Source organism: Pyricularia oryzae, chromosome 1, assembly GCF_000002495.2.
Source record: "Pyricularia oryzae 70-15 chromosome 1, whole genome shotgun sequence".
Classification (NCBI taxonomy): Eukaryota; Fungi; Ascomycota; class Sordariomycetes; order Magnaporthales; family Pyriculariaceae; genus Pyricularia; species Pyricularia oryzae.
The window spans coordinates 4,247,619-4,269,672 of record NC_017844.1 but is presented as its reverse complement, the minus strand read 5'-3'; the positions used below and the strand labels follow the sequence as shown (position 1 = coordinate 4,269,672).

Below are 22,054 nucleotides of genomic sequence, written 5' to 3'. Positions count from 1 at the left end.
TTATCTCTTCAGCTCTTGACGTAATTTCTTTTAGCAAGCTTGCTCATAGAGATAAGATAGCTACCCCCGGGTTATCTGATTGGACCGCAAGCTCGTGCGATACCTGTCCCCCTGGTTCGTAGACCGCTCGGGGGCGGCTTGGTAGGATTTGGTACCGGCATGTGAAGCAGGTACTTGTACTTGGTGTAGAGACCAGCACATGATAAAAGTGTCTTGTCTCTGCGTGTGTATCCACTGGATGTGTACAGTAGACTGACTGCTCATCCTTTGATCAAACAATCATACGATGGTAATGGTGCGGTTTGATTATAAAGATGTACTAATGTGCTGTGGTCCTCCCAAGAACAGCAACAACAACAGCAAATAAAATGATAAATGAATATGCCTTCTAGGTGGTAACAACAAGGCAGGGTTGGTTAGGCAGGCAGAAGAACATGATCCAACCTCACAACGAAAAAAGAAAAAAAAAAGAAGAAAAAAAGGCACCCATCGTCCCACGTCGTGACTTTTTCTTTTCCAGCCTCACGGCAGCTATGCGCGGTACACCTCGAAGGCAACCCTCCCCACCACCATAGAAACCCAAAAACCTGAGGTATCAACCAATGAAACCAAAAGGGCCAGCTGTATGTAGGTAAGCCTCCCACACCCTCTCGTGTCCTCTCGCTCCCACGTACAAACACAAGCACAGCTCGAGCAACACAGTCTAGCCAACCGTGCTCACCAAAAAAACGTATGGCCATGGTAGGTGTGTAGTAAGTAGGTGGTAAAACCTAGGGATGAGAGAGAAAAAAAAAAAAAAAAAACAAGGACAATGAAACGTGAATCCGCTGCACCTCGTAGAGGAAACAAACGCCCGCCCTCGACAGATATCCAGCGGGGCTAGACCATGTCCAGTATAAAAAAAGGTTAATAATAAAAATGGAATAATGCAACACACACATTTCTCATCATTTTTTCTTCTCGCTGCGTTTCCAATAAAATATCCAAAGAAACCCCAAAGAAAACAAGGAATCGGTGACAGAAAAGCACAGCTCTCTAGATCGGGGGGATATCAAGACAATAGTAGGAAGAGAAAATAATAGAGAAAACAAAACAACAAGGTGGCCCTGGCCCTTGAAGGCAAGAGTTGTCATCTGTATGCATAATAAATACCACCAAATAATTGGTGGCATCATTAAGATGCTTGCTGGCCATCCTCAATCGCATCAAGTGGCCCGTAGAGCGCTTTGTAGCGTTGAAGCTCGGCCATCTGCTTGCTAAAGTTGGCCAGGACGCTGGAGATGGGCCCACGGAGGTCGTCGAGCTCCTTGATAGTGCCGCCCCCCATGTTGAGGTGTCTAATGCTGAGTGTGGAGACGCAGGTCTGTGCAACAAACGTGTCCGTTAGCCTCATTCTCTTTTGTTTGATCATGCGGACTGTCAGTATAGAGTAGCTTACCTCGATGCGGCTGATCTGGTGCTCCATGAAGTTGACCAGAAAGCTCTCCGTGACCTCTCCACCCCTCTGCTTCATCCTCTCGAGCAGCTCCGTCTCGGGCGCCTGCAGCCCACGACCTCCCACGTATTCAAGACTGCTGCACAGCATTTCGAGCCGAAGGCTCAGCTTCCACAGACCCCATATGATCTCTGGGTCAAAGTCGAGCTCCGAACCCTCCTTGAGAACCGCTGGCGTGTTCTCGATCAACTCGGGAGCAGCAGCCGTCACGCCCTTATCGTGTGCCTGATGCGTTTCGATGCGACCCGCCAGCTGGTGTGGGTAAAGAGAATACACCACCTCTGGGTTCTCGAGACCCTTCAGTTTGCGCTCACCCAGCTCCTTGACCTCAAAGCCTTGGCTGCTGAGTGACCGTAGCTCCTTTCGGATCGCCATCGAGAAGGGGTCCTCATCAAAGGACTCGTTTACCAAAGCGGCGGCGTTTGCTCCCTGGTAAGTCTCCAGGCATCTCTGAATCTCCGAGATGAAGTCGGATGAAACCGTGATCTGCCCTCCGTCGGCAACGGCTGAGATACGAGACGCCTTGTTCACCATCGGACCGTAATAGTCCATACGACGTGTGATGGGATCTGGCTCACAGAGTGGCTCGCCCCAATGAATACCCATGCGGACCGACAGTCCCTTGAAGATGACCTGGTTATTCTTATCAACCGTTGGTTTGCACGAGAGCGAGTTGAGCATCTCAGACGGCCAGTTGACCTCGAGCAGTTGCAGCTGCACAGCAAAACACCAGAGCAGAGCCGATGTCGCTGTGGGAAACGATACCATGAAGGCGTCACCTTCAGTCTTGACCTCAAATCCACCGATGCGACGCAGTTGTCTCCTCATCATCTCATTGTGCAGCCTGATGGCAGACCTCATCGCGGCCGGGTACGTCTCCCACAGGTTCGTCGAGTTCTTGATATCCGTGAAGACAATGGCGATCATACCCGTGGGCGCTGGGACTTCTGCCTCTAGACGCTGCAGCGTCGAGTCCATGACCTGGTCCTTCTTGCGCCGTCCCCTGGTGGGGAACTTGTACTGCTCGCCGTGGAGACTCAAGTTGTGAATGGACATGCTCTGACCTCTATTAATTCGAGTGCGTTCGGTCCTCCGCTTCAGGTCCGCCACACTGATCATCATAATCATAATTTTGTTGGTCGAGCCGTAAGCAATGGCTAGGTCGCGAAGCTTTTGGGTTGCCCTCATAAGATCACCGCGCTCCTGTCGAGCTATGTCCACTATCAGCTCAGGCGCCAGGTGTTCCCAGAGTTCGCTTGTGGCCAGCAGTATCATCTCGTCCTGCTCCCTGATTGCCACATGGCTGACGTGGGGAGCCGCCTGCACGGCTGGCATCAAGTCGACATAGCCGAAAGCTCTCGACACACCGAGCTGGTCGTTCAGCTTGCCGTTTCGAGATACCCAACCTCCCGCCTCTCGGATTCGGCTACGCTCCGTGGGCTCTGCCGGATCATGTTTCCTCGTCAGCATCTTGTGTGTTTGGTCCGACTGGATAATCATGGCCTGCGCATCTCCAACGTTGGCAACGTAGAGATCCTGCCCTTGAAGATAGACGACTGTTGCCACGCCTCCCGAGTTGAGATCTTCCTTGTTGAGGATTACGTGGGCCTGAGAGCCGCTGCGGTGTGGCACAGACGGCCGGTCCTCGCTGTGCTGGATCGCAATGGTCACCAGCTCCTTGTTGAGCGCCAAGAATGCACGTCGCAGCGCATCCTCTGGCGTCTCCTTGAGGCCGGTCTTGAGTGCTCTCAACTCTGTAGCCAGAATCTGACCAAAGTTCTCATGTAGATACTTGGCTATCTTAGAGCCACCACTTGAAAGAGCCTGGCCGTCAAACAAGCCTAGCAGCGTCTCCGTCTCGGATGCATTGAACCGCGGCACAACCAAGTCGACCGTCGACAGATGCTCATTTTTGCCAAGCGTGTCGGCCATGGCATAAGGCAGATAACCGGCCGAGGAGCCCGACGTCCTTACTCTGCAGTCCTCGCTCTGCTCCGGAATACTAGGCTGGGTGAGAGTGACATCCATGAGACCCAAGACCCGCAGGTTTTGCAACCTACTGAAATCTGTGTACTGCTCCCTATTCCCGGCGCCACTACCATAGGCTGGTTGCTTTATTTCCAGCCGCCGGTTGCCCGAAAGGTTCAGATATCTCAGGTTTGGATTGAGGTTCCAATTCCAGTCATATGGTACATTGCTAATGTTGTACTTGAGGAAGTTGCTGCCACAGTCCAGCACTGCCAGCTTCTTGGCTCTTGATATGTCAGCCGGCAGATTGGTGAATTTGTTGCAGTTGATGTGAAGGACCTGAAGCAGACTGTATTCCTCCAGGTCGTCAACTGGTATTGTTGTGAGCTCATTGCCGGACAAATATAGCTCCGATAGCTGCGGCCAGCTCTTTATGCATCGCTGCGGCATGTCACTGATTTGGTTGAACGAAAGATTGAGTACACGAAGCTCGCACAGAAGCATTATCTGGTCAAACACGTCATCGTCCAACAGGTTATCCGCGAGGAAAAGATTTCGCAACGAGCCCGAGAAGGTGTTGGTAATACGTGCCGACAGCCCTGAGTCTTTTCTAGTGTTAGGGGGCGCAGGGGCGTTGCCGCTCGAGTTGGCACTCCTCGATATGATGGACGTCTTGCGGCCACCCTTGCCGTAGACAGACACCACTGAGCTCTTGCGGTCCGGCCCGGCTGGGACGGGTGATGGTCCCACACTCAGCAAAGTGCTGGAAGAGGCCTGGCTGGGTCGTCTAGAGTCGTCGGGATCGAGGTCTTCTATACTAGGCGGGGTCGATAATGAGCCAACCATAGCAACTTTACCATTAGAACCCTGCATAGAACCGGGACTCGACTCGGGAGGTTGGGGTGGTCTTGACGCCGGCTTGGGGAAATCCGTCATGACGTTGGACGAGGCGTTGAGTGTCTCCAGCTTGTTTGCCCACCAAATCTCCAATGGTAGCTTTTTGAGATTGTTGCCGCGCACATCGAGGAATTTGAGCTCCTGAAGGCATCCTACCTCCGGTGGGAGCTCGGCCAGCGCGTTGTGGGCGATGCTGAAGTGTTCCAGTCGCCGCAGTCTGCCAATCTGGGATGGCAAAGAGACGAAATGGTTTCTATCCAAAACAAGCCTTTCTAGGTTGAGCATGTGATTAAAAGACTCAGCGATACTAGCGAGTTTGGCGTTCGACAAGTTGAGCAGTTTTAGCGTTGGGACCGTCGATGTCAGCTCGAACCGCGTGATGGGGTTGTCCTTGAGCTTCAGACTCCTGACTCTTTCGAAGGAGCCAACAAACTGAGAAATGGCGTTGTGATCTGCAGCCAAAATCTCGAGCTTTGGCAACAGAGATATCACATCGATGCCCGAAATTGCATTGTACTTGATGTCGAGCTCTCTAAGACTTTGGAGACGGCTGAAGCTGTCTGGCAGTGTGCCTGCTAACCTGTTGTTTGTGATGACAAGTTTCTCGAGGTTTCGCAGGTTCTCAATAGCTGGCGGGAAGGCTCCAATCAGGTTGAAGCTCAGATCGAGGTCGACTAAACTCTCGAGCTCACAGAGGAAGGATGGGAATTTGTCCAAAAAGTTAGAAGACACATTGAGGGTCCTCAGAGACCGATAAGCACCAAAGTATGGAGGCAGGTGCTTAAGTCTGTTGTTGGCAAGATTAAGCTTCAAAAGGCCAACGAGACCGTTGAGCTCAGCATTCTCCAAATGGTCAATCCGGTTGTTGGACACGTCAAGATACGTAAGCCTGCTCGCACGCCCAAGACTGGCTGGGAGTTTCCTGGCCTCGTTGTTGTTGAACTTGATATCGCGAAGATTCTGGCAAGACGATATGAAGTCGCGCGGTAAGTCCAGGGACAGGTTTTTCGATAGATTAAGAGAGATGATGTCCTGAACCTTGGAGTAGAGGTAGATGGGGATTCGGATAATATTGCGCGCCGACAGGTCCACGTGGTTGAACTTTTGCGTCCGGCCCAGGCCTAGATCCTGGGTTCGTGCCTGTTGCTCGAGCTCTCGCGAGGACATGAAAAGAAAGCGACAGAGGTAACTGTTGTCCTCACGACCAATGTCTTCAATACGATCCCTCTCCTCGAAACCCACCTGTCGTAATAGACGTTTTTGTATAAAGAGCGGCTTCTCTGCAGAGCCGAGCACGCGGATGAGGCCGTGTTTGCGTAGAGCGATGTGGTACTCGAGACCACCAGAGACATATGACTTCTTAGACAGCTGCCCGATGAGGTCCTGGACCGACGAGTCGATTGACATCTGCAAAGTTGCAAACGTGCCGTCCGACTTGAACACGCGTATGCAGTAAGAGGTCATCTTCTCTTCTGGTCTCGGTGACGGGCCAGCCTCGTCATTCTCCGGTCCGTGGTAGGCTAAATCGTCACCTGTTCGCTTGACAGCCCAGCTGTCGGGGGCGTCCCAAGCGCCGTTGCGGCCATTGGAAGTGACAGTGGACTTCTCGCCCTTGATGGTACCAACGAAATCAGCGTCCATAGGGGTCAAGGGCAGAGGTCGGCTTAGGATGCCGCTCATGTCATTGAGGTCAGTATCGAGATGGAACATGGTTCCACCTGCTTGCATCCCATCGTGCTTATCGGTGGGCCCGATAGCCTCGTCGCGATCGTCATGCCTGTGATGAGTACGCCCTCGCTTCGCAAATGGCGATTTGAAAGTACCGTGTCGGGCTTGCGGCGGTCGTGCCGAGGCAGAGTTGGAGTTGGAATTGTATTGAGACGGTTCCGCTAGGCGCGAGGGCCAATCCTGACCCATGGTAGATGCCCCATCCCCTCCAAATTCCGATCGTGAAGGTTTCAAATTGAGCGAGGTGCTCGAGAGAGAAGTTTTCTTGAGCGAACCCGTGTCCTCCTTGTCTTTGTTCCTCTTGAAGCGACCAAGCAGGCTCTTCTTTTGATGCCCAGGCGGCGAAGTTTGACCATCGTAGGTACCGTTTTTCGAGCTGAAGTAACCACCGATGCTGTGTCCGCTCGGGGCCGGGCTGTGGGCGCGGTCTCTGGAGGTTGTCATCATGGTGGTGGCAGACCCGCTACGGTCCTTGTAGGTGGGAACAGCAGAGTCGTCCCGGCTCATGGTAGGGCGCAAAGTTCTCGGGTCATCGTTACTTTTCTGGTGTCGATGTTGACCCGACAGGTGGGCGAGAGAATGACCGGATCGCGATGAAGATGAGGTCTTGGGTGGGTTTTGTAATGAATCGCCGGTCACATAACGTTCACGATCGGGGCCAGACAGGATATCCCTGACAGGAGCTTCGCCATATTTTGCAATGTCCTACACGAGTCAGAGATCGAACCTTTTTCCTCCATGTTCGACAGCTTGGAGGAGGGGTGGAATGCGAACACACGCATTACATGTGGAAAGAAGACAAGTTCCAGGAGGATAGGACGAAAGAACATGGATGCGGGGATTACCCGATGTGTGTAAGCAGTGAGGGGGGATGGGCGTGACAGGGAAGATTGAGAGATAAAATAAAAAGATAAAAATAAAAATAAAAGACGACAACATACATCAGCTTCTTGATACAAGAATGGCACTACCTCTGGGGCAGGCACTGGTGTTCTGGGTCTGGACGACGACGGTGATCCGTCCCGAGTATGGTCAGTAGCGTTGGAATAGTTGCGGTCTCGGTACGGTCGGCCGTGGCTGTACGAGTGTGAGCGGTGCTCCTTGCCCGGAACGGCAGGTGGAAGACTAGTGTCGGAGGAATCTCGGCCGGGAAACTCCTCTCCAAAGAAGCCCTGCAGCTTTCGAAAGCCACCCCTGTTCCCGCTGGCTTTGGAGCCCTGGCTGCTCGCAGTCGTTGTGATGCTGGCTATCGACGGCCTTCGTTCGTCGCCAAAGTATGATGCCTCATTGTTATCGGCGCCTACACCCGAGGGTTGCGAAATCGACGGTCTGCCGCCGGGTATTCGGAAGCCAGGGGAGAGCTGTGACGCGACCGAGAGGTTGTCGCTTGAATCATTGTAGAAGCTGGTGTTGATGGCGGCTGGAGCGCCGCCGGTGCCGTTGGAGGTCATCCAGGGAGCAACTTGGCTGCTCAGGGACGGCCCCGTGTTCGGCGGAGGCTGCTGGATTTGAGGCACTCGACTGCCGCCGGGATCCAGCACGGCGAGGTCCCTTCGATAGTTCCCGAAGTCGCTCAGTCGTTGCTCGCGGGGGAATACATTGGAGGTGGGAGATGATGGTGATAATGCAACGCGCGTGCCGAACGTGTTTGTCGGTGATACCTGCGTGTCGTCTCTGAGCGGAGAGGCGGTAATACTAGAATGCGCAAAACATTAGGGTCTGTGTCTGGTGTCAACTGCTCTCTCTCTTCTTTTGATTCGCTATCGACTTTTTTTTCTTCTTTCTTGGTCTCGTTTTTCTTTTTCTTTTCTGGGTTCAAATTTCTCCGTTTCTTCCTTGCTTAGAGGGAAGCTAGCCGAGGTCGAATCAAATCTAACTCGATCGTGTTTGCGCTCTCCACTGGCGAGTCCAGCTGAATGAAGCGCACAAGTTTTGACAGCGTGGGATGGATGCAAAAGCTGCGGCACCGATCTCCGTTCTCCACCAGCAAATTGGCACCAGGGGTGCCGGCCAAATTGGTCACCAGCTGTAAATACAGTATTGGCAGCGACTCACCGGTTCAAATCATCGTCAATCCTGAGGCGCGACGGGATGGCTGGTCGAGAGCCGCTTGAATGTCTTCGTGTATCGCTGGCGATAGGCGTTGATGGCAACGGCTTAACGGTAGCCGTTGAGTGTGCACTGTCTGTGGAGGAGCTCGTAATGGAGCTGAAACGGGACAGGGCGTCGTTCCTGGTCATTGTCACCACCAGGCACGGTCCACCAGTATGGACTGAGCCATCTGAGGAGGGCCGGTTCGATGTGTTTGGTTTGGCCGGTGAGGGTCCTGATCAGAACATGCTGGTACCGGTAGTAGTAGTACAAGTGGTGTACGTAGTTGCTGGTTGAGAAATGCAATGCGTACGGACTAGGTCTATATCCAGCGTTATCGCATGGAACAATCCAAGGAGCACCAATGTGAAGGGGGGATGAGCGCTGTTGTTTTCTTTTTGGTCTATTGCTTCTGTGATTGTTGATGTTGTTAGCGATTGGGCGGTAGGCCATCAAATTGGGCTGTCAGACAAGACCCCCAAAGCCAACTTTTTTTAGGCTTTCCGATTTGAGAGGGGATGGGGGATGCATACGCGGGCGGGTGGACAACAGGGCCTCCCAAAACCTGGGCTTGCTGGGATACGCGGGCGAGCGGCTAGGATCGATCATGTATCCAGGGGAGTACAAAGCGGGCAGCCCTGGCTACTGTAGACTAGGTAGGTACCTAGGTACTTACCTTGCGCCAGCAACCCACAGTCGCAGATTTGGTCATCACTTTGCGTTTGTGCTGCGTTGCACCCGCCAAATGAGGGTTGGTGGCGAGAAGGCTCCCACCATTTCAGCGACGGTCAGTCGCGACGCAAAGCTGTAATCTCAATTCAAATCTACGAAGTACTGTTGGTGCGTGCCAAATTACAATTCGAACCTTACCTACAGGACCTTGACGTACCTTGTCTGATAGATGCTTGATCTGTGGGTTGCGAGATTGGACAAAATGCTACATGGCCAAAGTGTAAGAGCTAGGCGGATGGGATGTATTAACAATTGCTGAGGTAGGTTAAGTACCTTAGACACTCATCAAAAAGCCATGAATGCGATTTAGTTACTACATTGGGTACTGTACCTACTTTAGCTGAGCAACTGGGCTTTCCTGAGGTATGTGTATGTTGCTCTATCGGCAAACGCGGGACAAGAATTGGATTTATCGAGGCGTACACGGGGCTCGGCATCTAATTGTTATGGCATGGCACTGCAGTAATGGTAATCGGAACATAGAAAAAAAAGATTTAGGGATGCGCTATACTGTACATTGAGGTACAGCTATGCCGACTTGCAATCCCGACCGTGCGATGTTTTTTATTTTATTTTTATTCAATTCTTTTTCTTCCTGTTCCTCATAGAGTTGCATGCTGGTGAACTAATTCCCAAGTGCGTGCTCCGTGCTGCCGCACAGTCGCAGAACCTGGAGGAGTGGAGGAGAACCAAATTCGACAGCAGCTCCTTGCTTGAGATCGGACGACCCTGCCGCCCGCCAATGCCTGTCGCGGAGAGTTAGTTGTGTATCATAACCAAGACCCTACACGCTAAAGAAAGAAAGAAAGAAATAAAAGAGAATAAAATAATCAAATAAAATATAATAGAAACAGATGCCAAATCAACCAAGAAAGTCGATCTATACTCAAAAGAGAAGCAATCTCGTTTCCAAGGAGAAAAGAAAATGACAGGCTGACACTGACTGGTGCACTCACTAATGGATGGAATGATGAGCGGAGTGCTTCCTTACTGGAACTAAATTAATAGAATGAATAGATGAAAACTGACAGTTCGGGGTCACGATCAAAAGTACATAGATGATTGATAGGTTGAGATGCACAATGTATGTACAGTAAGGGCTAAGCTACAATTAATTGTCTACAAACAGGTCCATACTCACTCAACCTTGCCTTGTCTCACCACAAAGTATTTTTTTGTCTACAATTTACAGTACCTACCTACCACATAAAATTTATGTAAATCTGGCCACGATCCAAAATTCGGCTCTAGTGCAGGCTTTCCTTGCCCAATTGATGGTCGAGTGGGGAAAGGTTAATATCCTACATGTTCGCCTCGGAAGTGCTACGTAGCTCCGTTTTCTAGTGGTTCTTAAACACACCCTTGAGGACTCTTTCTAACTTGGACAGTATCATCCATTTTAATGCATGCACAACGTTTTTTCCTCTTCGGTTCGGGCGTCGAGGACAGGGGTCGATTCAGAAAAGAAACGAGATGGATTCGTTACGTAGTAGGAATGAATTACTCCGTACAGCTAGCAGGAGAAAAGAAGCTATTCAAGAAGAATTAACCGTCGTTTTTTGTGTGTTTTTGCGATTCTCACCCTCGAACTAAAAAAAAAAAAAAAGCAGATCACTACTCAAACATCGTCCCGTTTGTGCCCTCCCAAACAACCCAAGGTCTTGTCTCAAGCATGAGGAGGCTTTTCCCGACCAACCACCCTAATCACGAAAAAGTTACTACTTCCTTTCGCTAGGCCACAATTTCGATAGCGACCAATTTGCCGTGTCTCTTTCTTGTCATTTAAGGTTGGATTACGATTTCTTTTTTTCGTAGTATATCTGGATGCTCATCAAGGGTTCGCCGAGCCCCTTGCAATCTACATTATGACAAGAAAAACTCCATAGAAAGAGTCATGAGTTCGGCAAGCTCTGATGTTATCAGGCAATAGAAATGTTTTATTTTTGCTCTTTTCTTATCCAGATTAAGATAAAAAAAATTAAATAGAGGGGAAAAAGGGTCTGATTGACTGATCGCTGTGTAACAAGTTGTAGATCGATCGCCCGGCCCTCGGATACGGTACCAAACAAGCAGCTCTGCGACTAGCCGGATGGCCTCCCGCCCGAATCTTGCTTGCGTGGGATGTATTATCCGGGGATTTATATACTAGACGACATCGAATACCATAGGAATATGGCAAAAGACATACTCCTCTCCAGCAAGCCAGCAGCTTCTTCGACCGTCGGGTCAGGAGTTATCAAAACCGGGGCCGAGTCGTAAACATTTTTTTTCTTCTTTGACCCTTGTGTCTTGTAAGTGTGTTGCAACAGATGGGACGCAACCCTTGCCATGAGAAATAACAATCGAATTTTTCATGATTCTTCTATTAGCAGCATGGGATTCCTGGAAGACCTCACGCACACGTCAGGGATCCAGCGCATTTTAAGCAGAAAGAAAACTTACTAGACATGGTGGTATGTGAAAACATAAAAAGGAACGATACTAACAAGAATCTTATAATAAAGGACAGTAGGAAAAAAAAAGGGTCATCTCGATCTGAAAGCGGTCCAAACTAAACCCGATAACGAAAAATATAGTCGGACGATGGTGATTTCGATCTCCGCCCTCATCACCATTAAAGTCGGGGATCTTTTATGAATCATGGCAACTCAAAAGGCACAGCCGTTACGGTTCGGGGAGACATGTCAACCACGTGGGAATGGGAAAGGGTCAAAAAGTAAAATACCAAAAAAAAAAAAAAACCAAAAGGTAGGGAGTGCACCCAACCTTACCGGAGGTCGCCTCGGCAAGTATCTTCTTTTCAGCCAAAACAAAGGCGTGGATACGTCAGTCTTCAGCCGGTCAACTGTGGCTTCATCCTTACCAGATCAAGACCTTGGGACCAAAGTCACCAGACGCTAGACGACCGACCTCGAGGACTAGCCAAGGGTCTCTTGGCCGTTGCGTTGACTGCTCCACGCTGAAACAAAGTTTCTGCCTAGGCTTCAGAGCGGGCGAGGGCTGTTTTGCCTCATGTAGTGTTGGAGGCTGGTCGACCCTTCTTGCTTCCTGACCACACCTGCGATTGAATTTTTCCTTACTTCCGTATCCCATGCTCATTTTGCTGCGGAATAGAGAAAGCTTCCCCGATTCAGGATTGTAGTGTCGTCTAAAGTCTGGCTGGGCTCACACTTCGAATGCACGAGAAAGCACATGTCAAAGCAAACCTTGCGAGTCTGTACATACACAAAATCCTCAAGTAAAATGCGCCATCCCAGTAATAAAGCAACATAATGCCCCGTACAGTAGTAAATGCGAGATTCAAAGCTCACGCTAACAATCAGGCACGGGATATTCCCCACCAGCTAAACAAGCCATTCAACTAGGTGAAATCATGGAGGGATGTTAAACTTCGGTGAAAAATATTGCCTATATGCGTTTAAACCTCCAGGTCGTCTTCGCAATCGTGTATAACGTCCTTGACCTCCTCGTGGAGCATTTCACCGAGCTTTGCACTCTCCTGGAGAACATCCCTCGCAGCTTCTGCTCCGATATCAAGGTCCTCCATCATCAGCTGGATGGCAAGCTCCGGCACCAGGACGGACTGAACAAATGTCGTATGGCCCCTGGCAGCCACCAGCCTATCCTGAATGGCTCGCTCCCTGAGCTGCCCGGAGAACCGCTTGACCAGGTACTCGGTCATTAGCCTCAGGCCCCGGAAGCCGTAGTAGCCCGGTGTGAGGCTTGTTTGCGAAGTGAGCAATGTGCGGCCTTTGCCCGACCTCACCTTGTTCGAAAGCGCATCGCGGTAGTGTGACTTCGTTTTGGCCTCAAGTACCTGGCCTAGGTGATCGGTGTGCTCCTCGAACCTCTTCTCCAGTTGATCCCAGTTTATATCTGGATAGCCCCTTTCCTTCCAAAGTGCCATGCTCTCAAGGACCTTGTGGCGCCGGCAGAACTTCTGTTGTTCTATTATGCTCATGTATCTGTTCGATAGGTCCTTGGCCAGATCCGAGTCGATGGGAGCATCACACATGGGACAAACATCGGCATTAGGATCTGCCATGGACTCTGCGTCTGAAAGCTCGCTGCTGTCCGACAAGGCGGCACTTGAAACGGGAATCCGTACATCTTCGTCGTCCAGAAGAGATTGGTCAGATCGAAACACGCTTCGTGGTTTCATAGGCGACGAGTTCAGTACCGCGGAAGCGTCATAATTCTTCTTGACGCTGCTAGTAGGCGAACTGTCGTGTCCAACGGGAACAAACTCGCCGCCTGACTTGGAAGGCGACTCAATACAATCCACATTCGGCATTGAAAATCTAGCCCGAGGGGCATCAGGTGTCCGAGGGCGACCCCTTTTCTTCGGCACACGTATGGCTTTGGTCTCCATCTTCCGATTCTTGATTTGTTTGTATGATTTATCTGCGGGGAGCGATTAGTGCCATTTCTGTGCGAGAAATGTCGTATTAAAAAAAATACAAACATACTGAGCGTCTTTTGGCTACCGCCGTACTTTTTCTGGTCCGCGGTCCTTTGCGAAGAGCCGAAGCTGTGCTGGGAACCAAATGGCGTAGTGTCCGTACTCTGACTTGTTTTCACCCGTTTTCTGACTCTTGTGTCTTCATCGCTGTCTTCAATATCATCCGAATCGATGGTGGACGGCATTGTAAACTTGGCTACACGAGACGATGCTCTCCGAGGTGCTTCCTTTACGCCGTTTCCCGACTTCGAGGGCATTTTGCTGGACGACAGGTCCTTTTTCGAGCCAAAAGTGGTCGGCTTGATGTCTGCCCTCCTGTTGGACTCATCGCCAGAATCCTCCGACTCGGAAGTAGACAAAGGGGGAGCATCGAATTCTGGTTCGGGCCTAGAGCTTGATGTTCGGTCCGGCTCCGATTCTGAATCTGAACGCCCTTTCCGTTTCCCAGAGTTCGCCGGCTTTGACTTCATGTTGGGCTCGACCGGAAAACCCCCAACTTGCTTAAGAAGCGGCTTTGGCTGTGCCTTGTAAGACAAGCCCACGTGCCGTGGCATGAATGCAAAGCAAGAGACAAGACCAGCTGGATTAGGCGGAGTGTGAAAGGCGTGCCGGTTTGAAAAGCGACAATCCCGTCAACGGGGTGACCCGGGTCCCCAACGTGCTGCTCAACTATGCTCACAGGCTGTTGCCGTCTATCCTGGAGTTTTGGTCTTGTCACTCAGTATCGAAACCGAGGTTAAGCTGATCTTCGACGCCTAATGGAGCTTATGGCAGCTGCTCAACCCTTTTTGCTTTATGCTCTGAGCAGAATTGTTCTTTGCATAGATGCAAATAGTCACGAAAGAGTTCACAACCTTCACGGCAGTCACGTTGAGAATAACACTCAAGAACCGACAAGAGGTGAGCAGTGACAGAGAATCAAGAGCCCAGTGGCAAGAACGGTGTGATATGGTATGTGAAAAGCACTGCTGCGATATGAAGAGACTGAATGTATGTGGAATAGTGAATTGGCCGTCGTCGCATGCTCACACAGTATGGTACTTTGAGTCGGGTTCGGTTATTGACACCTCAACATTCGCTTTGCAGGTGTGATTGAGGTGAGGTGCGTGCGAGGTCAATTTGGGTCATGATACAGTGCGGATTCGACGCGTCTCGGAACGCGCCTAGGTCGGTCAGCAAGTAGCCCCACCTAACTTCCAGCTTGGCATATCACATTAGGGTGCGTCTCAAGTTCACGAGGGAGCTTTTTTTTTTTTTTTTTTTTCACCCTTCTCATGGTTGTCGGTCTTTTTTGATGTGTCAACTAGAGTATAAAAGGAACCGCCTGAAAGGCTTGACCCGCAAGCTAATTAACCCGTTATTACGGTCCAACCTTGCCAAGTTGCTCTAGCATGACACAAGACGAAGTACAGTACATGGCTTCTCGCACATGCAAAAAGAAATCGTTCTACTTCCAGGCATATGTAAAAAGTAGCAAAGAAGCCTTAAATAGACTGGGTATCAAGCAATCAACTCGGGACAGGCATCCGGATTACAGTCATGACAACGCTGTGACCCTTTTCTCAAGGTCTTTAACCCATCCCTCTATCACATTGGCGTTCTTCTCCATCGACGCCTCTCCGTCCCTCATGGCAGCTTCCACCTTGTCCAGTCCCTCCCGCCAGGATCGAATCTCAGCGGCCATATCGCTTTGGTTCTGTTCCAAGTTGTCCAATGTCTCACTAGCCACAGCGGCATCTGCGTGAATAGCCCGCAGGGACCTCAGCCTATCCAGCAGCGGAGGTAGGAGTGGAGCAAGATTCTCAATGGTTGAGAGCGTGCCATACAAGGCATTGATCTTGGTGGTCTGCTCCGAGTACATGCTGTTCAACTGTGCAATCTGCTCCGATTCGTTGTGGGGTTCGTCATCATCTCCATTCGCCACCATTTCCTTCAAGGCGGGTGACAGCTGGGTCGATTCCAGTGCGTCCTGTGCCGCCTTGGCAAGCTTTCGTGACTTCTCCAGCTCGCTGGCATCCTGAATTAATGTTCGCACTCGCCTACTCAGCCCGTCGAGAGAGACCGTTGACGCGCTCGACAATGTTCCGATCTGCTTCGTGAGCATCTCTAGAGTTGGCAGTATGGCTCTAGAGAGACCGCCAGAGTCCAACTCGGGGGCGGCAGAGGAGCCAATGCCTAGGCAAGACTCTAAGAGCAGCAGACGCTTGTCGAAATCTGCGGCTTTTGCCAGGGCGTGGCTTTGTTGGTATGTAGGGGCATATGTAACTGTATATGTAGCCCCCTCACCACTGGGGATTGTTTCGGCACTGTCAGGCCCGGGTTGGGTTCCCACAGGTCCAGCGGCAGTCTCAGTATTGGTTGGAATTGACCTCTCCGGAAGGATAATGCTGTCGAGTATGCGACTCAACGAATCAATATCCCTTTCTGGTGTTGTGCCCGCTGCAGCAGAGGCGTTTCCAGCCACCGCTCCTAGCTTGGCATACTCGGCCCTGGCCTCCTCAACCTCACGCTGTAACCGTTTGACCTTTCGCTCTAACGTTTCTGCCTCATCGTCATCGCTCAGGTCCCCTAGCTCCTCTGTGCCATCCTCTAAAATCCTGTGGCGACGGTTGGTGACCTTGTATGATTTCCTCTTGCTGGTAACTCTGTCGGAGAAGTCCACATCTCTGGCGTCCACGTTGCTGGGGGTGAATCTCGCACGCGCATGTCGTGGCCTTAGCCGCTGCTTTACAATTCCGGTCTGTGGTTCTTGGTCGTCTAGCTCATCGTCCGAGGTGGATTTCACCGTATTGGTTTGGCCGTCTGTCAACTCGGGGGTCTCGTAGATGTCTGGGGCGGTGTCCAGGTCAGGAAGCGCTGAATACTTCCGGTTCAACTCCATTATGAAGTCACAGACAGAAACCAGTGAGAAAACTACTGTATCAGACGCAGAGAAGGCAAAGCAACAGAACCATCTAAGATATCTGGATGTTCATGTATTACTAGTACACGTCCAGCCAGCCAGATGGGACAGTGTGCTACGCTTGTCCGTTGTTGTTGCAAACAAGGCGGAACCAGTAACGCAACGACCCCTAACCCGCAAAGCGGCTGATGTACTTCGTAGGTCCTTCCAGGGTAGCGCATGGCTGGCAGACCCACCTGCAGACGAACCCCACCACAAACTGCCCAATCACAAGCTCTGATAATTTCGCCCACACATTTGTAGAATTATCGTCCAAAACTTCTCAAAGGCCGCCTCTTCGAGATCATCCCCGCCTCTCAAAAGACGACATCTCCTTTTGCGCCACGCCGACATTCCGAGAAACATACACCGCACGCCTCTGCAAAAGTGCAAGTTGATGTAGGGCTTCCTTTGGACCTGAAAAATCTAGTTTTGGGCACGAATGGAGCACTGACATTTCACAACGAAACAGATTGTCAAGATGGACGCCAGCAAGCAGCCTGTCAAGCTCGTCAAGGTCACCCGAGTTCTCGGCCGTACCGGTACGCTTCGAATGCCCGCAAAGTCGACGTTATCGCAGTTTATGGAGGCTATGGAGGAATGTTGAGCTGACGGATGAAAAAAAAAAAAACAATCAGGTTCTCGTGGTGGTGTGACCCAAGTCCGTGTCGAGTTCATGGACGACCAGAGCCGAAGCATTATCCGCAACGTCAAGGGCCCAGGTAACGAACGACTCCTCGATATCCCATTGTCACTCGCCCATAAACTTCAGCCGAACCGACCTGCGCCTCGCAATTATCGCTCGCCTAGCATAATGCCAAGATTCACTCGCTAACTAACCATGATATACAGTTCGCGTCGACGACATCCTGGTGCTCCTCGAGTCTGAGCGTGAGGCCAGGAGGCTGAGATAAAGAAAACATCATGAAAAGTTTGGGTTCAAGAAAGAGGCTGTACGGAATGACACGGGACATACCCTCGGCGGCAGGGACTGGGTCGAGGGAACGGCAACGGCATTGCTAGTCTTTCTAACGTTTTAGAGAGAGGCGTTGGTTTGGGATTCTGGTATCCAGAATAGGCTTCTCACGACAATACTCAACCATGTGTTTTACGCGACTACCAAATGGGCATTATTTTCGTTAAGCCGGAGCTGCTTTCCTGTCACCAATGCATATACGATTGTCTGGAGAATGGATTGGAACGAGTGACCAGTCAACCGATTGCCGGTGAAGTTGGAAATTGGCAAGATACATTGACAAACAACTGCTGCAGCATCTAGGTCTAGGATCCGATATCGAATGCCTCAATGACTGGACTGCGATCGCGAAGTCCAATGGCGCGACGCTAACTAGGGACACGAGGGTGCTTCACGTGACTTATCCGCCCGCGCCCCGTACAACCGTGCCGAGCGGGCCCTACTTCAATGGGATCGAGATTTTTCCTCAGCAAACTCTTGTCCAACCCTTTTCTTTTATTCCATTCTCACCACACACAAACAATAGCTTGTGCTGGTCTGCTCAGCACTGTTTTCTTCAAAAAGGTATGTGAAACATTTTTCATTTATTAACAGTATTCGATTGGATGATGATCAAAATAGCATGTATTACCTGAACATCTTTGATGTAAAAACTTCTTCACCGAGATCTCTGACTCTCAATCACCTATAATTTGTTTTTCTTTCTCACAAATATCCTCTGAGATTCCGAGACTAACACGAAGAACGATTTCAGATACATACTCAATAATATTAAAATTTCATCAATTATGGCTTCTCTCCCCCGTGCCCCGCCTGGTCACTTCAATATTCTGTACTTTGCCAGTGCCAGCTCATTTACCTCGAAGGGTTCCGAGTCACTGCCAGCGCCGCTTCCTCTTAGCAAGCTCTTCTCCGTTTTAGAAGAGCGCTACAGTGGGATTAAGGCCAAAATTCTCGATTCATGCCTCGTCACCGTCAACCTTAATTACGTAGACATGCCGTCAGATCAGGACTCTGGTGATGACGGCAACCAACTTATCATCTCGGAAGGTGACGAAGTCGCCATCATTCCACCGGTCAGCTCCGGATAGCACTACGTCTCTAATTTACATTCGGCTTAAACGTTGCGGTGCTGCCAATTTCGGCTTGCTGTGTTAGCTGCTTGGTCAACATAGCATCGCAGGCCTCGCTCGTTTGATTTCCTTGTCACAAGATGATGAATGAAGAAGTCTGAAAACTTCCCCCGTTTGGTTTTCTTCAGGCTTGGTGGGATTTCCTAAAACTGCAAGGTCCATGTTCTCGAGTAGTTATGACCATCGCTATTGTCTGCTGGTACCATCGCACGACATTGATGTACGGTGCGCGGGAGGCGTCATGATTGATGAGCTACGGGTCAGGACTTTTTTCGAGTACCATGGTTGGATTTGAGCCAGTCATGCCTGCAGCGTGCACTGTCTGGAGGGGACTACCCTGATATTATGGCAGCCTCAGTATGCCATGAGTTCGAGATCGTCACAATCACGAGAGGTCCTAGGCCGTGGGCTATCTAGAATATTGATTAAAGGTCTACTTCTTACCCGATTCACAGACTGAAAAAGACATGCTCAGTGGGTGATCGTAAATCTCATCAGTTCTATATGCTTAAACTTGCAATATCCCATGATCAACTTGTTGGCGATATGTCTCTAGATAACCCGCACACAGAGTGATCTTTTGCTATTATTTCTTTTTTTGGTTAGTTTGACCCCGCCCTATCACAACGAGCCGACAATGGTCCTCGCCTTGCGCCTCTCCTCGTCGCTCAACACCCACTGCATCCCACCGCCTTCTCCGGCACTCTCCTCGGCGACCAGCTCATCCCACTCGTCGTCCTCCATGTTGGCGACCATGAGGACCTGTGACACGCGAGCAAACTCCTCGCGCAGGGCGTAGTTACCCCTAGCGACGGCACTTATCATGGCCGAGAAGTCGCGCTCCATGCGCACGATACCGTAGCCGCTGACCTTGCCGGCGGCGGCCCAGGCGCGCCTCTCGAGGACCTTTGACAGGTGACGAGCCGCCAGCTCGAGCAGCGAGGCGTAGATGCGCGGCGTCTGGAGGCGGGCGAGCGGCTGCATAAGCGCATCCCAGCGGTGCTCAAAGACGCGCCCAACGGCCTCGAGCCGCTCCACCAAGTCCGCCTCGTCCTCGTCGTTGCGCGCCGCCGCCTCGGCGAGGTCCTCCTCCGTGAGGCCGTAGTCGGCATCGCGGAACGTCTCAGAAAGAGCCACTCGGAGCCGGGGACGGACCACTTGTCCAAAGAGGACCTCGATGCCTTCTTTGAGGAGGTCGCCTGCCTTGGAGGTAAATGCGGCCTCGAGGGATTGGAGTTCACGAGTGACGACCGAGGCGTCACGCTCGAGAGGGAAAAGGTCCTTAAGTCCGCCGGCTGGGGGTCGAGGCGCGGCAGAACCGTTGAGTGACTCGGGAGCATCCGAGGGTCCCAGACGGCTGCTGATAATACGAGAAAGATACTCCTTGGCCATGTCAAGGCTGTTGCAGAGTACCGTAAACGCGATGATCTTGTCCTCGGGAGGGAAACCACCCTTGACGGCTGGCACGGGATAGGTCTCGTCCCGCATTCTGCGCTGGATCATGCCCACAAAGTCGGAGCCCAATACCCTGCCAATGGTAGGGACAACAGAGGTGATGACTTCAATCTGGGAGGTGGACAAGGTCCGCTGGAGGACCGAGCTGACGATGTACATGACATCATCGACGGCGGAGATTATGTAGGGGGGATTGCCGTCCATCGGCTTTCCCATAGTAAGGGACAGTCCAGTTGGAGACTCGTCGAGCTGGAATGCTTTCTCGACAGATCTTCTAAAGTAAAAAGTCGACATGACATTATAAGGTGTGATGAGTTTACCGTTGACTTTACGGTAGAGGTTGGAGTTTCGAATGACAGGAGGAGTAACCAAAGGTGTATCTTCAGGCGTCGAGTTGTCCTGTGAATCGGCGGGTTAGCACATAAAAACGGCATAGCAAGAAAGGAGTACAAAAAATCGTAACAAGGAGCCAGGGGTGACATCTCGAACTTACTCTGCACTTGACCGCAAGGAACCGCATATAAAACGACCACTTGCCCAGCATGACGGCAATCTCAGCAAGTAGCCCATCCACCTCCTTCATGTTGACGCCTTCATCCTCGCTTTGACGAGGGTCATTGGTCCCCACACCGCCGGCGGGCGAGTTGACACGGGGTGTCCCCCCGAAGCCGCCCCTCTGTTGGGACAGGAAGCTCTGCACCAGAAATGAGAAGGGATAACTCTTGACGTCCTTGAGCCTCCTGTCCACCGTCCGGTCGTCGCTCCACGAGTCGAGAACTATGCCTCCCTGGACATCGACCTCGACCTGCAATCGCTCGATGACCCTGACCATCTTACCGGCACCGTAGTGCCTCTCCACCAAACCTCCATGCCCCTCGATGATGCGCGCGACGTGCTCGAATAGCTTGGTGAGGGCAGCCGCGAAGAAAAATGTGTTTTGCTGCTGCCCGCCGGCGGCCGTGACGCCCGGCCCGTCGCGGAGGGTCTGCCTCGCCATGCCGGCCACGCCCTGGCACACGAAGCGGCCGTAGATGTCGAGGCCGACGTCGCCCCTGCCGATGAGCGGGAAGAGCTTGAAGAAGCGCGTGACCTTGGCCTCATCGCCCTCGGACGCGGCCTTGTCGAACTCGCGCAGGAAGAGGTTGCACAGACTCTCTCTCGCCGATTCCAGCGTGGCCGCGGGGCTGTCGGGCGTCTCGACAGTGGGCACGACGGCGCGCGCGAACCCGCAGTGCAGGATCTCGTCGGGCACCGCCGCGGCGCGGGCCAGATAGCCGGCGGCGGCCTCCCAGTCCTGCGGGGCGCCCATGCTACCAACGACGCCTGCCACGCAGGCCTTGAGCTCAGCGACCTGCTCGACGACGTTGAGCGTGGCCTGGACCCGGTCCTTCTCGAGGTCGAGCGTGCGCACGCGGCTCGACAGGCGCTCGGCCGTGTCGGCGGCCCCGGAGAGCATCGTGTTGGATATTGTGCGTGAGGCTATCACCTGCGCCCCCAAGGTGGCGCGCAGGTTGTCGAGCCGGAGCAGGTCGCGGCTGAGGTCTGAGTGGGAGGAAATGAGTCCGTCGAGGCGGCTGGTGAGGGCCTGCTCGCGGGCATGGAGGGATTCGAGCTCCGTGCGTATGTCAGCGACGCTGCTTGCTTCTTGGATGGGTCTAAGCATTTCTGCCAACATGGAGCTGGCGCTGCCTTTGGTGTTGTTCGATTCTTTCTTGGGGCCTAGGCCAGCATCTGCTGCTGCTGTTGCATCACCACCAACCGTTGCCGGCGGGAGCTTGCCCGAGGAGCTGGATGCTGTGGCGTGGCCATTGGAAAGGGCTGACATTTGCGCCGTCTTGTGCAATGTCGGCTCATATCGTCCGGCAATGCGAGACTCGTTGGCCGTGCGTCTTGCGGAGGGGATGTTTACTAGTCAAGTGTGTTGCTTGATCCCCTCCGTGGTTTATATTTTTGTGGCGTTGCACAAGTCAAGAAGTAAGGTCCCTACAGTAGGTACTTACTGTACTTAGCTGCCAGATCATGGCCTGCATGGGTCGCGCCGAATCCAACGGTACGCAATTGCGTCCTGGGTTCGGGGTAGCGGGGCAAGTCCACACACAGCACGGTGGAGAGCTGAACTCTACCACCCGCCGCCCAAGCCAAGGCCCGCAAGCTTATCAGTATTGTTCAGTTGTTC

At 52.0% G+C, this 22,054-nt stretch overlaps 7 protein-coding genes across 7 annotated transcripts; 3 read left to right on the top strand and 4 right to left on the bottom strand.

The window, feature by feature from the left end:
- Positions 1 to 284: 284 nt before the first annotated feature.
- On the bottom strand, positions 285 to 8,673 carry MGG_09898 (adenylate cyclase). Its single transcript, XM_003709944.1, has 3 exons — positions 7,030 to 8,673; positions 1,439 to 6,793; positions 285 to 1,363 (listed from the first exon to the last, which is right to left on the bottom strand). The coding sequence occupies exons 1-3, from the start codon at positions 7,537 to 7,539 to the stop codon at positions 1,175 to 1,177; spliced, it is 6,054 nt and encodes a 2,017-aa protein (XP_003709992.1). The 5' UTR covers positions 7,540 to 8,673; the 3' UTR covers positions 285 to 1,174.
- Positions 8,674 to 9,113: 440 nt separating this feature from the next.
- MGG_16288 (uncharacterized protein) lies at positions 9,114 to 9,848 on the top strand (the record flags this gene model as incomplete). Its single annotated transcript, XM_003709943.1, has 4 exons — positions 9,114 to 9,131; positions 9,252 to 9,274; positions 9,440 to 9,669; positions 9,760 to 9,848. 4 exons carry the CDS (start codon positions 9,114 to 9,116, stop codon positions 9,846 to 9,848), a joined length of 360 nt encoding a protein of 119 aa, XP_003709991.1.
- A 1,911-nt stretch (positions 9,849 to 11,759) lies between these two features.
- Positions 11,760 to 14,484, bottom strand: MGG_09896 (uncharacterized protein). Its single transcript, XM_003709942.1, has 2 exons — positions 13,381 to 14,484; positions 11,760 to 13,315 (listed from the first exon to the last, which is right to left on the bottom strand). The coding sequence occupies exons 1-2, from the start codon at positions 13,925 to 13,927 to the stop codon at positions 12,330 to 12,332; spliced, it is 1,533 nt and encodes a 510-aa protein (XP_003709990.1). The 5' UTR covers positions 13,928 to 14,484; the 3' UTR covers positions 11,760 to 12,329.
- A 146-nt stretch (positions 14,485 to 14,630) lies between these two features.
- Positions 14,631 to 16,421, bottom strand: MGG_09895 (uncharacterized protein). The gene has a single exon (XM_003709941.1). It carries the CDS (start codon positions 16,252 to 16,254, stop codon positions 14,911 to 14,913), a length of 1,344 nt encoding a protein of 447 aa, XP_003709989.1. The 5' UTR covers positions 16,255 to 16,421; the 3' UTR covers positions 14,631 to 14,910.
- Positions 16,422 to 16,582: 161 nt separating this feature from the next.
- MGG_09894 (40S ribosomal protein S28) lies at positions 16,583 to 17,499 on the top strand. The gene is made up of 4 exons (XM_003709940.1): positions 16,583 to 16,713; positions 16,787 to 16,856; positions 16,953 to 17,036; positions 17,167 to 17,499. Exons 2-4 carry the CDS (start codon positions 16,796 to 16,798, stop codon positions 17,226 to 17,228), a joined length of 207 nt encoding a protein of 68 aa, XP_003709988.1. The 5' UTR covers positions 16,583 to 16,713; positions 16,787 to 16,795; the 3' UTR covers positions 17,229 to 17,499.
- A 287-nt stretch (positions 17,500 to 17,786) lies between these two features.
- MGG_09893 (molybdopterin synthase sulfur carrier subunit) lies at positions 17,787 to 18,871 on the top strand. Its single transcript, XM_003709939.1, has 2 exons — positions 17,787 to 17,854; positions 18,045 to 18,871. Exon 2 carries the CDS (start codon positions 18,079 to 18,081, stop codon positions 18,379 to 18,381), a length of 303 nt encoding a protein of 100 aa, XP_003709987.1. The 5' UTR covers positions 17,787 to 17,854; positions 18,045 to 18,078; the 3' UTR covers positions 18,382 to 18,871.
- On the bottom strand, positions 18,782 to 21,935 carry MGG_11726 (uncharacterized protein). The gene is made up of 2 exons (XM_003709938.1): positions 20,372 to 21,935; positions 18,782 to 20,277 (listed from the first exon to the last, which is right to left on the bottom strand). The coding sequence occupies exons 1-2, from the start codon at positions 21,701 to 21,703 to the stop codon at positions 19,045 to 19,047; spliced, it is 2,565 nt and encodes an 854-aa protein (XP_003709986.1). The 5' UTR covers positions 21,704 to 21,935; the 3' UTR covers positions 18,782 to 19,044.
- Between the last annotated feature and the right edge of the window lie 119 nt (positions 21,936 to 22,054).

Coding starts and splice junctions, on each gene's coding strand:
- MGG_09898 (XM_003709944.1), bottom strand. CDS start 7,539: ATGACCTCCAACGGCACCGGCGGCGCTCCAGCCGCCATCAACACCAGC. Junction 6,794..7,029: donor TCTTGTATCAAGAAGCTGAT/GTATGTTGTCGT, acceptor TGACTCGTGTAG/GACATTGCAAAATATGGCGA. Junction 1,364..1,438: donor ACCAGATCAGCCGCATCGAG/GTAAGCTACTCT, acceptor TTTGTTGCACAG/ACCTGCGTCTCCACACTCAG.
- MGG_09896 (XM_003709942.1), bottom strand. CDS start 13,927: ATGCCACGGCACGTGGGCTTGTCTTACAAGGCACAGCCAAAGCCGCTT. Junction 13,316..13,380: donor CGGTAGCCAAAAGACGCTCA/GTATGTTTGTAT, acceptor CGCTCCCCGCAG/ATAAATCATACAAACAAATC.
- MGG_09895 (XM_003709941.1), bottom strand. CDS start 16,254: ATGGAGTTGAACCGGAAGTATTCAGCGCTTCCTGACCTGGACACCGCC.
- MGG_09894 (XM_003709940.1), top strand. CDS start 16,796: ATGGACGCCAGCAAGCAGCCTGTCAAGCTCGTCAAGGTCACCCGAGTT. Junction 16,857..16,952: donor CCGAGTTCTCGGCCGTACCG/GTACGCTTCGAA, acceptor AAAAACAATCAG/GTTCTCGTGGTGGTGTGACC. Junction 17,037..17,166: donor CCGCAACGTCAAGGGCCCAG/GTAACGAACGAC, acceptor CATGATATACAG/TTCGCGTCGACGACATCCTG.
- MGG_09893 (XM_003709939.1), top strand. CDS start 18,079: ATGGCTTCTCTCCCCCGTGCCCCGCCTGGTCACTTCAATATTCTGTAC.
- MGG_11726 (XM_003709938.1), bottom strand. CDS start 21,703: ATGTCAGCCCTTTCCAATGGCCACGCCACAGCATCCAGCTCCTCGGGC. Junction 20,278..20,371: donor TCCTTGCGGTCAAGTGCAGA/GTAAGTTCGAGA, acceptor GCCGATTCACAG/GACAACTCGACGCCTGAAGA.